The sequence below is a fragment of the Danio rerio genome, chromosome 21 (genome assembly GCF_052040795.2).
Source record: "Danio rerio strain M-AB ecotype USA chromosome 21, GRCz13ab, whole genome shotgun sequence".
NCBI lineage: Eukaryota > Metazoa > Chordata > Actinopteri > Cypriniformes > Danionidae > Danio > Danio rerio.
This window is the reverse complement of record NC_141041.1, coordinates 51,447,587-51,460,341: the sequence shown is the minus strand read 5'-3', so window position 1 is coordinate 51,460,341 and position 12,755 is coordinate 51,447,587. Positions and strand designations below refer to the sequence as shown.

Here is a 12,755-nt window from a genome sequence, read left to right as displayed (position 1 = left end):
AATATGGAGAGCGAGTGCATGCTTTTACCAAAACTAATATTGGATTTTATTTTAAATGTGTGTGCGTGCACAACAATATGCACAAATAAATGACGGGCTTCTTCTCTAATAAAGTAGTTCCTCCTCCCGGTTTAGAGCAGGTTTTAGAGTTTCCCGCAGTGCATCACTGTAATCATGACATGATAAACACACACCATACAGCACAAACACCAGCAAATCCATATTTTAAGATTTTATTACAAATACTTTTTACAATATTTACATAGAACCCATCCCCATACACAACAGCCCCGCTTGAGGTGTGTGTGCGTTCATGAGTGTGTGTACATATGAAGATATTCACAGATATTCTCATATACAACATTGATATCAAATCGTGCACTGAAGAGTACACAAGCCAAGACATGATGGATGAAGATGACTGAAGCTGTAAGAGTGACGTGATTTCTGCATCGAGTATTGAAGAGTTCAATAAATGCTGACACCAGCACATAACGGACGCTGTTCACAGTACAGGAGATTACAGGATCACACACTTCTGTACAAATGCAGACACACACACACACACACACACACAACACTGCCTTCTGCTCAAGAGTGTGTGTGTGTGTGTGTGTGTGTGTGTGTGTCTCCTTTCTGGTCCAAATATCTGCAAACTCATAAATAAAGAAGCTTTTTCTAGATGAGCAGTAAATAAAGTCTTGCTTTCAGAAACAACGAGTCCAAATGAAGAGAGTTTATCCTTAAAACAAGCAGAATAACCTGACAATGAGTTATAGTAATAATAATTATTATTTCTTTTATATAATTATATTGTTTTATATAGTTAAATAATAATAATAAAAGGATAATAACTATACTTTCTAATAGTTTATATTTATAATTGCATTTGTGAATAGTAAATATTGTGTCTGCATGTCTAGAAAAAGCTTTCTGCTTTGAGTATTGTCAGATATTCAGACGAGTAGCTGAAAGAGCATTTCCTGCAGAGTCTCTGGAAGATCTCCAGAAAGCAGGACTGAGGTCTCCAGGTGTCCAGAAAATATGGAATGAGGCTCCGAGGTTTGAGGTGGAGTGTGTGTGTGTGTGTGTGTGTGTGTGTGTGTGTGTGCATGCATGTGTGTGTGTCTCAGCAGATGCTCTGAGGCATGGAGCTGCTGTTCCACAACTCTGTGTATGTGTACGAGTCGCTGCGCAGGTCTGGGGTCAGTTCTGTGTACAGACGAAGTTCGAGCTCCTCTCCTGCAAACACAAGAGAAACGTGCATGAGTTATTATATTATTGGAGATGTACAGCAACACTAGACACATGCATGAGCTATTATATCATTCACATGCAGATTTATTCATCGGGTGTGCTCAAACACACACAGAGTTGCTTGTGTCCATTTCTTCGTGAATATAGATTATTAAACGGTTATATCTGTTAAATTAAGAGTTTGCTCACCGGACAGAGATTATATTTAAATACATTTACAGATCATAATATTTCAACTAAATTCTATATGTTTTTTATTTATCTTGATTTTCGCTTATTAAAATTATTTAATATTTTCCCCCAACATATTCATTTGGGTGTCATCATTTTTGCACTGGGATCTTCAGTTGTTTTTGTTAGCTGTATATACACTACCTGACAAAAGTCTGTTTTATTTTCATGTTTTTTAAATTAATGTGTTCATCAAGGCGGCATTTATCAAATATAAAAAAGGTGTTAAATTGTTAAATATTTATTACAATTTTAAATAACTGCTTTCATATTGTATGTAGTTTCAAATTAAATGATTACTCCAGTCATTATTGCCTTTATTACTATTACCATTAATAATAATAATATTTATAATAATGATGATAATAATAATAACAACAACAATAATAATATGAATAAAGATGATAATAATAATAATAATAACAACTATAATAATATTAATAATGATGATAATAATAATAATAATAACTATAATAATAACATTAATAATGATGATAATAATCACAATAATAATAATAATAATAATGATAATAATAATAATAATAACAACAATAATAATAATACTGATAATAATAATAATAACAACAATAATAATAATACTGATAATAATAATAACAACAATAATAATTGACGTTAGAGTTATTTCTGAAGGATCATGTGACTTTTAAGACTGGAGTAATGAAGCTGAAAATGCATCATTAAACTCACTGGAATAAATTATTATTAAATCATAAACTATTTTGAACAGTTATTCTACAGTGCAATAACATTTCACTATTTGTGCTGTATTATTAAAGAATTAAATGCAGCCTTGGTGAGCAGGAGAAGCTGTTTTTAAAACATTTACACTCAAACTTTTGGCCAGTAGTGTATATCTAGAAAATGTGCAATATCGGCATTTTATTGACTGTGCAAATAAGAATTAAAAACATTACATTCATGCACGTTTGTGTATTATATTTCTGTAATTATTTACAATTAATTGGCTGAACCGCGAGGCTACTGTATTGTTTAAAGCAGGTAACATTAACCGTTTAAAAATTATTCATTCATTTAAATTCTTTATAAAAATATCCTCTGAAAATAGTCTTTACTTCACTAAATATAATGTCTAAATATTCTGAATTTCACAGAAGGGAGAATATTTTGCACTGCAAAACATGCTGTTCTGAGGGGTCGTGTCTTGTTTCTAGTCCAAATATCTACAAACTCTTAAATCAGTCAGCGTTTTCTAGACAAGCACAACATATAGTGCTGTTTTCAGAAGCAATGAGTCGAAATGAAGAGAGTTTCTCTCTAAAACAAGCCAAATCATCTGACAAAACCAGCACGTTTTGAGATATCTGGACTAGAAACCAGATCGAAACAAGCGTTCTTTCCCCTGATGAAAACACCAGTGAGATGCAGTAGTGCTGAGAGAGACGAGTGTGTTTCCTAAAGTGTTCAACATTTACCTGAACTTACACTCCACTGGCTCTCAGGGCTCAGAGACTCTGTTGTGCAGACTTCATTGGCCAGGAACCCCTTTCCAAAGTTCTGCAGCCACTGCGAACTATCGCGCTCCAATTGCCGAGTGAGCTGCCAGAGCAAAACACAGAACTTTACACACTGGGTTTTGCCTGAGGCTGGATTAAAGTCTATCAGCGTTAACATTACAGCCAATCACAGGCGTTTAGAACTGAAACGGGTATTCCTGTCAACGAAAAAGCACAATGTGAGCAGAGCGGAGGGTAAACTCACCTCTAAGATGGCTTCGCTGTCCTCCAGGTCTGCGTTTAGGAAGAAGAAGGAGAGAAAACACTATTAATATGGCTCTGCTGTACAGATTTATTCACAGTATTCCACTAATGATGTTGAGCAGATTCAGGAAATGTTCACAGTGTTTCCTCTAATGTTTCTTCTTCTGGAGAAAGTCTGATTTGTTTTATTTGGGCTAGAGTAAAAGCAGTTTTTAATTGTTTTAAAGCCATGTTAAGCTCAATATTATTGGCCCCTTCAGCAATATTAGTGTTGGATTGTCTCCAGAATAAACCACTGTTATACAATGACTTGCCTAGTTACCCTAACTTTACCCTAATTACCCTAGTGAAGCCTTTACATGTCACTGTAAGCTGAACACTAGTGTCTTGAAGAATATCTAGTCTAATATTATGTGCTGTCATCATGGAGAAGAGTACTGTGTGTGTGTGTGTGTGTGTGTGTGTGTGTGTGTGTGTGTGTGTGTGTGTGTTTGTGTGTGTGTGTGTGTGTGTGTGTGTGTGTGTGTGTGTGTGTGTGTGTGTGTGTGTGTGTGTGATTACCTGTGGAGTGCACTGGAGACACCTGGAATCGAGAGTAGATGTCGTTGCATGTGCTGTCAGGGCCGATCTCCACCTCATACCCAACAGTAGGACTGGAAGTGTCTGCAGGAGAAGACATGAGAACATCAGACTCCAGCTTCACCGCTCAGTCTGCACGTTTGCATATCTCAGAGTGAACTGTCCCCTTTAACACAGATGAGGGAAGCGTCCTCTGCTGCTGTGGGTCTGAACACACTTACGTGGTGTGCTCTGAGTGCTGTCGATGGTGTTCTCCTGGGTCATTTCTGCAGACGTGTCCTCACTGCTCATGTCCTCCAGCTTTACTTTCTGAGACAGACTCTGAATAATAACACACACACACACACACACACGCGCATGTTCAGATCTTCAGTTTAAACACACACACACACCTGATTTGGTCTGATTATTTGACATGCTCTGACTCTGCTTTATATATGTTTATGTTTGTTTTTCTCTGTTTTGATTGGTTGCTGGCATCTTTAAGGACATTTTTTTGTCATAAGTGACTTTATTTAGATTTTTTAAAATTGTTTGTTTAATCTGAAAAGTTCAAGACATTTACACATTTACCAAAAACATAAAAAAAAACATAAAAATGTCTAATATAAACACATTAATAGATATTTATTATTAAAAAAAATAATAATAAATTTGATTTTCACCAAAATTTAAAAAATTTGATAATAAAAATTTTTATTTACACTAAAATTATAATAATTTGATAATAAAAAATTTGATTTACACTAAAATTATAATAATTTGATAATAAAAAAATTAATTTACACCAAAATTATAAAAATCTGATAATAAAAAATTTGATTTACACCAAAATTATTTGGACAAAAATCCCAGAAATGGGATGCTTGAGGTGCTATACCTGACATATGTGTTGTGATTATTATAATAATGCGCTGCGCTCACCTTCATCCGCCGGCGGGAGTCTCGGCTCTTGGATCTCTTGATCTTCTTGCTGACGGCGGGGAGCATGCGGTAAACTCTCACCGCCCCGCAGCCCTTGTTGATGCTTTTATCCTTCACCTCCTCGATATCCGGAAGCGAGTTCATTGCACAGCGGAAATTGGCTTTCCAGGTTTTGGGGTCAGGCTGAGTCACTCCCTCCTTATATTTACCTGAAATGAACAGCACTACGGTCACATCCACTGCTACTGTATAGTGCACTCAGTAGAGCTTTACTAGAGGTCTTTACAACACTCAACACTGCACATGCCGACTCAACAACACTACATATCTGTTGCTTCTCTAGAAAACGCTTCTTGCTTTCAGAATGTTCAGATATTTAGACTCTATGTAAGTGTTAGTTGCAGTGAAGGAAACACTGACAGCAGTGTCACAGGTATAGATGATTGACAGCTCTCTCACCTGTGTGAATGGCCCACTGCTTGAACAGACAGGCATCTTTATCCACCTCCCAGCCGTGCCGAGCTGCGTGTTTCCAGGGGATGGAGAACATCTTCTCCTCCTGCAAACACACACACACACACATCTGTAAAGCTCTGCTGATGCTGGAACAGTGGCTTCTGATGAGTGTGTGCAGCGCTCGGCTTTACCTTGTTGACCCACATGAGTCCATTGATGGTGTTGGAGTCGATCCTGCTCTCCAGCCAGGGGCGCATGCGCATTCTGGACACGGGCATGACTTCTGCAGCACAGAGACAAGTGTAGGATTAGCGGAGCTGCACATGCGCAGATGAGGAGGCGTGTCTGTGGGCGCGCACAGCGCTGAAGAGTGTGTTTAGCTCACACCTCACCACGAGACACTCTGAGTTATTGTGCATTTGTTAAAAGAAAATTAACTTTAGGAATACTTTTGCATTTGTATTTAAAAGTCTGAATATGTGTGCGTGTAAAAGAGAAACATTAAGATTAATTCTGCATTTGTGGAAAATGATGATAAAGAAGAATAAGAGAACACAGACAGAAGGAAACGGTCATGTTTCTTTTGTATTGTATGTAAAGTGTGTTTCCTTTCAATAAAACATATCAAATTAAAAATAGACATTAAGAGTAAGTTCATATTTGTAAAATAACTATATTAAACATTAAGAGTACATCTGCATTCATAAAAAATAAAAACATTTACAATTAATCTGTAAAAGCAGCAGGAAACGCGCTGCTCTGCTAAACAAGAGTTCAGAAATGTCCATTTAACATGCATTCATCACTGACAGACAGAACTGAGAGTCCTCAGAGGGCAGGATGAACAGAAATCTGCACATTATCCACACACACACTTGATTATTTCAACTCAATTCCAAACTAAATGTAAACTGAGTTAATTAAATGCATATGACCAAATTTAACCCAACTTTCGAGCTTGTCCATATTTCATGGAATTGAAGTGAAATAAATACCCAGCATCATATACAGCATATAAGAACACATCAGGCATAATCACAACACTCACCAATAGAGCGAGGGTAAATCCTACAGTGCAGAGCGCAGCGAGAGTTGGCCGTGTGAAGGCGTGAGTAAGTCCTCAGTGAGAAGAACAGCTGAAGTGACTGTGCTGAAGTTCAGGTTAACTGTACTGTGAGCAGGGCTCTGCTGCTGCTGCTGTATATATAGAGCCGAAGACGGCGCGGGGAATTTTCCCTGCTCTAGCAGGCGCATGCGCACACAGGCAGCGCTCCACACAGCGAGGCTGATTTCCGAGAAATCATGCTGTATAAGAGAGAGACGGACTACGTGCGGAAGACAATTCAGTTTGGATAAACACTCTCTCACACACACACACACACACCCTCAGCATACCACAGCAGCATACTGCACACACGCCCACGCGACACACACATATGCGATTATCCCAAACACAACCTCACAATCATCAGTTACACTTCTACAGCACTGTTCATCCACTCATTCATTTCAGCTTAATTCCCTTATTAATCAGGGGTCACCACAGCGGAATGAACCGCCAACTTTTCCAGCACATGTTGATGCCCTTCCAGCTGCAACCCAGTACTGGGGAATCTCCAACAGTGTGTGAAGTTGATGTATTAGAGCTGTGTGTGTGTAGTGGCTCTGTCACTCTGTGAGTGCTATCATGATTCAGACAGCAGGTTAATTCTGCACTGTTCAGTGTGTGAGTGTCTCGTTATGGAGCCGGTATAAAGTGCAGCGGGTCGGGGTTCAGTCTGCAGAAGTCAGTCGGTTTCCGGGAAATGTTGCAGAGTCTGCCGACAGAGGGCGCCGCTGCTCCGGCTCTGCTTCCTGTAAGAGTCTCCGTTTCAAAGAAACCGTGCTGGAAGCCTGACAGCCAGAAGCGTGCTCAGGAGGGTCATGACGGAGCTGCTGGATATGTGTGTGTGCTGCTCTGTGGTATGTTAGGTTTCGAGATGTGTATTTCTCACAGGCCTCAAAACCGTCCAGAACTGCGAGTGGATTTCATTCATTCATTCATTCATTCATTCATTCATTCTTTCATTCATTCATTCATTCATTCATTCATTCATTCATTCATTCTTTCATTCATTCATTCATTCATTCATTCATTCATTCTTTCATTCATTCATTCATCATGCATTCACATGTATATTTGTTTGTTTTGTTTGTATGCATGTATGATTAACTTTGTGTTTGTCCATTAATTCATTCATTTACAAGCATGTTTGTGTGAACGTTCATTCATTCATTTGAATGTTTGTACATCATATCATTATATCATACATATATTATTCACAAATTATACATTATATTATACAAATATTCATTCATTTATACCTTCATTCATTCATTCATTTTCGTATAGGCTTATTCCCTTTTATAATCTGAGGTTGACACAGCGGAATGAACCGCCAACTTATCCATACACTCTCATTCACACACATACACTAAAGACAATTTAGCCTACCCAATTCCCCTAAAGCATATGAGTTTGGACTGTGGAGGAAACCGAAGCACCCAGAGGAAACCCACGCCAACACGGGGAGAACATGCAAACTCCACACAGAAACACCAACTGACCCAGCCGAGACTCAAACCAAAACCTACTATACCAACTGCACCACTGTGTCACTATCTTACACATATTATACATTATATTATACATATATTGATTCATTAATTCCTATATTGTTATGTATGTATGCATTTATTAATTTAGTTCATGTGCATGATTGTATTTATGTATTCATTCATTCGTTTATTTCTATCTATTTATGTATTTATGCATTTATTCATTTTATATAGTTTTGATCAGAGTAAAACTACTTAGTTCCTTACAGGACAAAAACTTCCACACACAGATGTTCTTAAAATATGATTCCCCCAACTGTCATGTTCCATATTGGGTTTTTTGTGCCAACAGCAATCTTACAACTGCCAGAATATATTAATTTTCTAGATGTTTACCAGTAATTTCCATTTTTGTTTGCAAAAGTCTTTATGAAACAGAACCCACATATAATGAGTAATTCAGATAGGAACAGCCTTCATCCTGATGCATTATTAATATTATTAACAGCAGTAGTATTCACAGTGTTGGATTAAAACAGTGCACACACACACACACACACACACACACACACACACACACACACACACACACACACACGCATCTGTCTTTCATAAGCAGCACACCCGCATGATTATATCTCGTCATTTGAATACAGTTGGCCAGGAAAAGGTGAGATCCTGCTCCTCAGGTCCAACCTGAGAAATACAGCAGAGTAGACCAACAACAACAACCAGCGACATCTGCACACATCTGGAGCATCGACAACCAAACTGAAGCACGCGAACACAGCACATGCATGCTTGAGTGATCAAGTGTTGTCTTTCTGTACCTGTAGTGTAGAATAAGCATGAAGGGCATCACATTTCAGTCAAAATAGACCTCAGCGAAAGGACATGAGATATTACATTAACTGAGTGTGATAGTAGACTGGTTTAGGTTGCAGGATTCACTGTCGATGCATGTTTTTATTGTACAAGTGTTTGCTATTTGCACACACACACACACACACACACACACACACACACACACACACACACACACACACACACACACACACACACACACACACACACACACACACACACACACAGAGAGAGAGAGAGAGAGAGAGAGAGTTTGCGGAAACTGTATCGCGGCTCCTGTTTGAGTTTATTTCTTCATTTTGTATATTTAATTTGCTGTAAGAAGCTTAAAGTTACTAAATACAATGAGGGTTCACCAGAGAGACGAACAGCAGCAGGGTTAACTACTTTAAAACTGCTTTAAAGCGTGATGTCAGCGCAGAAACCCCGGCTGAAGTAAGCATTAGGCAAGGTTTCAAGTAAAAAAATAGAGAATGAAATAATCGTGACGTCATGTGGGTGTGTGTGAGTGTGTCGGCTGCGGGAGGGGGTGCGCATGCGCAGCCGTCCGGAGCACGAGGTGTTTTCCTGTGGAGTTTCTGCTCCGTGGATTCCTGGGTTTTCCCATGGATCGTCCAGTGAGATTCCCCTTAAAACCCGATCGAGTGTCTGATGGCACAGCGACAGCTCCAACAGCTTGCTGGCATCAGGATCTGTGTTGTCTCTTTATTTAGAATGTGTTCATCAGCCGCCATGTTTAACGTTAGATGTGGCTGAGATCAAGGCGCGCTGCCTCAGCCTGCCCAAAACCTCTGAGGTACAGTTAGCTTATATTCACACACTCAGACTGAAATAAAACACTAAAGCAGAATAATAAAGGCGAATACAGATGAGTTATAATGATGTGCTGTTATGAGCTTGTGACATGCTCTCTATATAGTTTACCATACTTTATTTTGGGTCTGAAATCGCATGGCATTGGGCTGAAGTTGATATTCGCACATTCAGATTTTACCTTCTTATTTTAGGAAAAGTATATGCAAATACTAAATAGTGAAATTATATTATCCGTCAATGACCATCAAAGCACAGCACTGTTGTCAGCAGGCCCGGCTCCAGCTTGGAAGTATAGAGGTACAGTTGGTAAAGACTTCCCCCTTAATAATATAATTTCATAAAAGTGTTATTTGCAAACTCTAAATGTTGAAATCATATTAGCAGCCAATGACTATCAAAGTACAACATTGCTCACGGTCAAATAAATTAATTTTTGTTAATGTTGATTTCAAGTTATACTACTACCTAGTCCTAACGTGGTAAACAGTATAGAGACTTCTAAATGAACGAATGTGCGAATATAAAACCAACCTTACCTCTATCTTGGAAGTTTAGGGTGGGCTAAGTATAAACACACACACACATGTAAATATATATACTGAGAGAGATTACAAATAATAATTTGCAAGATTTAAAGGCAAACATTTCTAATCAAAAGCACTTACTGTATTGTATGCAAGCTGCTTTCTTAAATATGAAACGCATTGCAAAAAATTGACATCTTGGCCAAGCTGATTGGGTGGGCCTTCCACCTTGTAGAGCTGTGCCTGGTTGACAGTCAATTAAATAGTGCTAATGTTGTTTTGCACACATGCTTGCATGCATTCAGAGCCAGTATATATAAAGCAGAGGTGAACAATATAGAGAGCGTGCTCATAGCAGTACATCACTATAACTCATCTGTATTCACCTTTATAATTCAGCTTTAGTGTTTTGTTGAAGTCTGCATGTGTGAATATACTGTAAAACAATACCTCAGTGCAGCGACGCTTTAATATTCACACATTCAGACTTTGGTGTTCAATAAAACACTAAAGCAGAATGTAAAAGGCAAACGCAGATGAATAATGATGTACTGGTATGAACACAACTTGTGACGCTCTCTGTATTGTTCACCGCTGCTTTATATACAGTTGAAGTCCAAATTAGTGTTAATAACTCATCTCTAATAACTGATTTATTTTCTCTTTGTCATGATGACGGCTCATAATATTAGACTAGATATTCTTCAAGACACTAGTGTTCAGCTTACAGTGACATGTAAAGGCTTCACTAGGGTAATTAGGGTAAAGTTAGGGTAATTAGGCAAGTCATTGTATAACAGTGGTTTGTTCTGGAGACAATCCAACACTAATATTGCTGAAGGGGTGAATAATATTGTCCTTAAAATGGTGTTTAAAAATTAAAAACTGCTTTTATTCTAGCCCAAATAAAATAAATCAGTCTTTCTCCAGAAGAGGAAATATTATCAGACATACTGTGAACATTTCCTCAATCTGTTCAACATCATTTGGAAAATATTTAAAAAAGAAAACAAATATTAAAGGCAGACATAATAATTCTGACTACAGCTGTATGTTGGGTCTGACATGTAAAATAATTTCAGCACTATTCCACTGACCGTTCACAGTGCTGTGCTGTGATACTCATTGGCTGAGAATATGATTTCACTATTCAGAATTTGAGGGTTGTGGGTGCTCATGATTGTGCAAAGGTAAATGACTTATTTGGAGGTGGTGTTAAGGCTGAGGAGAGTTATGATCGCCTGTTTTCCTCATTCAGTGGTCTTACATCTGAACTGTAGTGTATTTTTAGACAGGCGCCTTCCCCAACTCTAATGTACGGCTCAAGATACACTCACTCCTGCAAAGAGGACTGATTACAGGACAGCACTGAGCTGCACTTGCACTTCAGCACTCCTCATCGGTGTGTGTGTGTGTGAGTACTGGTTTTAGTGGTTTACAAGGACAAATGTGTATAATGACATGGATATGACCTAGATATTACAATATTGAGGGGGTTTATGAGGACGTGGCTGATGTCCTTATAGTTCAAAATGCTTAATGAAACATAAGTGCTTAATTCTGTAAGCTTAACATAAACTGTAAACAAATCCCTTATTCAGATGGGAATGTTGTTCCAGAGGCGCAGAACTGTGGCCTCACAGCAAGAAGCTCACTGGTTTGAGTCTCGGCTGGGTCAGTTGGTGTTTCTGTGTGGAGTTTGCATGTTCTCCCCGTGTTGGTGTGGGTTTCCTCCGGGTGCTCCGGTTTCCCCCACAGTCCAAACACATGCGCTATAGGGGAACTGATCAACTACACTGGCCGTAGTGTATGAGTGTGTGTGTGTGTGTGTGTTTGTGTGTAAGTGTATGTGAATGAGTGTGTATGGGTGTTTCCCAGTGATGGGTTGCAGCTGGAAGGGCATTTCTGCGTAAAACATGCTGGAATAGTTGGCGGTTCATTCCGCTGTGGTGACCCCTGATGAATAAAGGGACTAAGCTGAAGGAATATGAATGAATGTGATTCATATTTATTTGATGTTAATCATATTTATTTGTTTTTTATTCATCTTTCAGGGATGGCACGCAGAGGATTGTGGGATGTCGGCGATGGACACAGGATTGTCTTCCTCCCTTAAAATACACCCTTCAGAGGCAGAATTTCCAGCTTTCAGACACAGCCTCTGATGAGTGGGACTTTCTGCAAAGCATCATGGGTAATGTAGTTTTCCTGCACAGATTCAGTGTTGAGACAGTAGTGAACAGATGGGTTCCACCAAAGCGGATACAATCAATTAACCACCGCAGAGATGCGGATCTGTCTGAACAGGTTATTGGTGAAGTCAGATTCCCTACAGAGGACATGAAGGAGTTTCACTTCAGGAACCCACTGCTGGGCTGTATTTACTTTCAGACATCAGAACAAAATTCAGCCTTCAGTTTCAACATATACAGTGAGGGCGTTATGGCTTTATATTGCCTGTCTTTGATTGATATATCTTGTATGTGTTTCTTATTCAGTGTTTTATTATTATTATTATTATTATTATTATTATTCATTCATTCATTTTTCTTCAGCTTAGTCCCTTTATTAATCAGGGTTTACCACAGTGGAATGAACCGCCAACTTATCCAGCATATGTTTTATGCAGCGGATGCTCTTCCAGCTGCGACCCATCTCTGGGAAACATCCACACACACTCATTCACACACACACACACTCATACACTATGGCTAGCTTAAATGATCAGTTCCCCTATAGCGCATGTGTTTGGACTGTGGGGGAAACC

The 12,755-nt window shown here is 38.7% G+C and overlaps 2 protein-coding genes across 4 annotated transcripts in view; both read right to left on the bottom strand.

The window, feature by feature from the left end:
- The window catches only part of ddx46 (DEAD (Asp-Glu-Ala-Asp) box polypeptide 46), an 800,847-nt gene that overhangs the window by 98,964 nt on the left and 689,128 nt on the right, over positions 1-12,755 (bottom strand). The window lies entirely within an intron of this gene.
- On the bottom strand, positions 218-6,361 carry irf1b (interferon regulatory factor 1b). Of its 3 annotated transcripts, none has more exons than NM_205747.2 (9): positions 6,235-6,347; positions 5,378-5,469; positions 5,190-5,289; positions 4,731-4,939; positions 4,028-4,127; positions 3,789-3,890; positions 3,229-3,257; positions 2,943-3,066; positions 218-1,242 (listed from the first exon to the last, which is right to left on the bottom strand). In NM_205747.2, exons 2-9 carry the CDS (start codon positions 5,462-5,464, stop codon positions 1,130-1,132), a joined length of 864 nt encoding a protein of 287 aa, NP_991310.2. In that variant the 5' UTR covers positions 5,465-5,469; positions 6,235-6,347; the 3' UTR covers positions 218-1,129. The 3 variants fall into 3 exon arrangements, with proteins under 3 accessions (NP_991310.2, XP_087156467.1, XP_087156468.1); XM_087300341.1 differs by having other exon boundaries at positions 1,112-1,242; positions 2,953-3,066; positions 6,235-6,361; XM_087300342.1 differs by lacking the exon at positions 2,943-3,066 and having other exon boundaries at positions 1,112-1,242; positions 6,235-6,361.

Excerpts from the sequence above, each read along its gene's own strand:
- irf1b (NM_205747.2), bottom strand. The coding sequence starts at position 5,464 with ATGCCCGTGTCCAGAATGCGCATGCGCCCCTGGCTGGAGAGCAGGATC. Across the intron at positions 5,290-5,377 it reads GACTCATGTGGGTCAACAAG|GAGGAGAAGATGTTCTCCAT; the intron begins GTAAAGCCGAGC and ends GTGTGTTTGCAG. Across the intron at positions 3,067-3,228 it reads ACAGCGAAGCCATCTTAGAG|CTCACTCGGCAATTGGAGCG; the intron begins GTGAGTTTACCC and ends TTGCTCTGGCAG.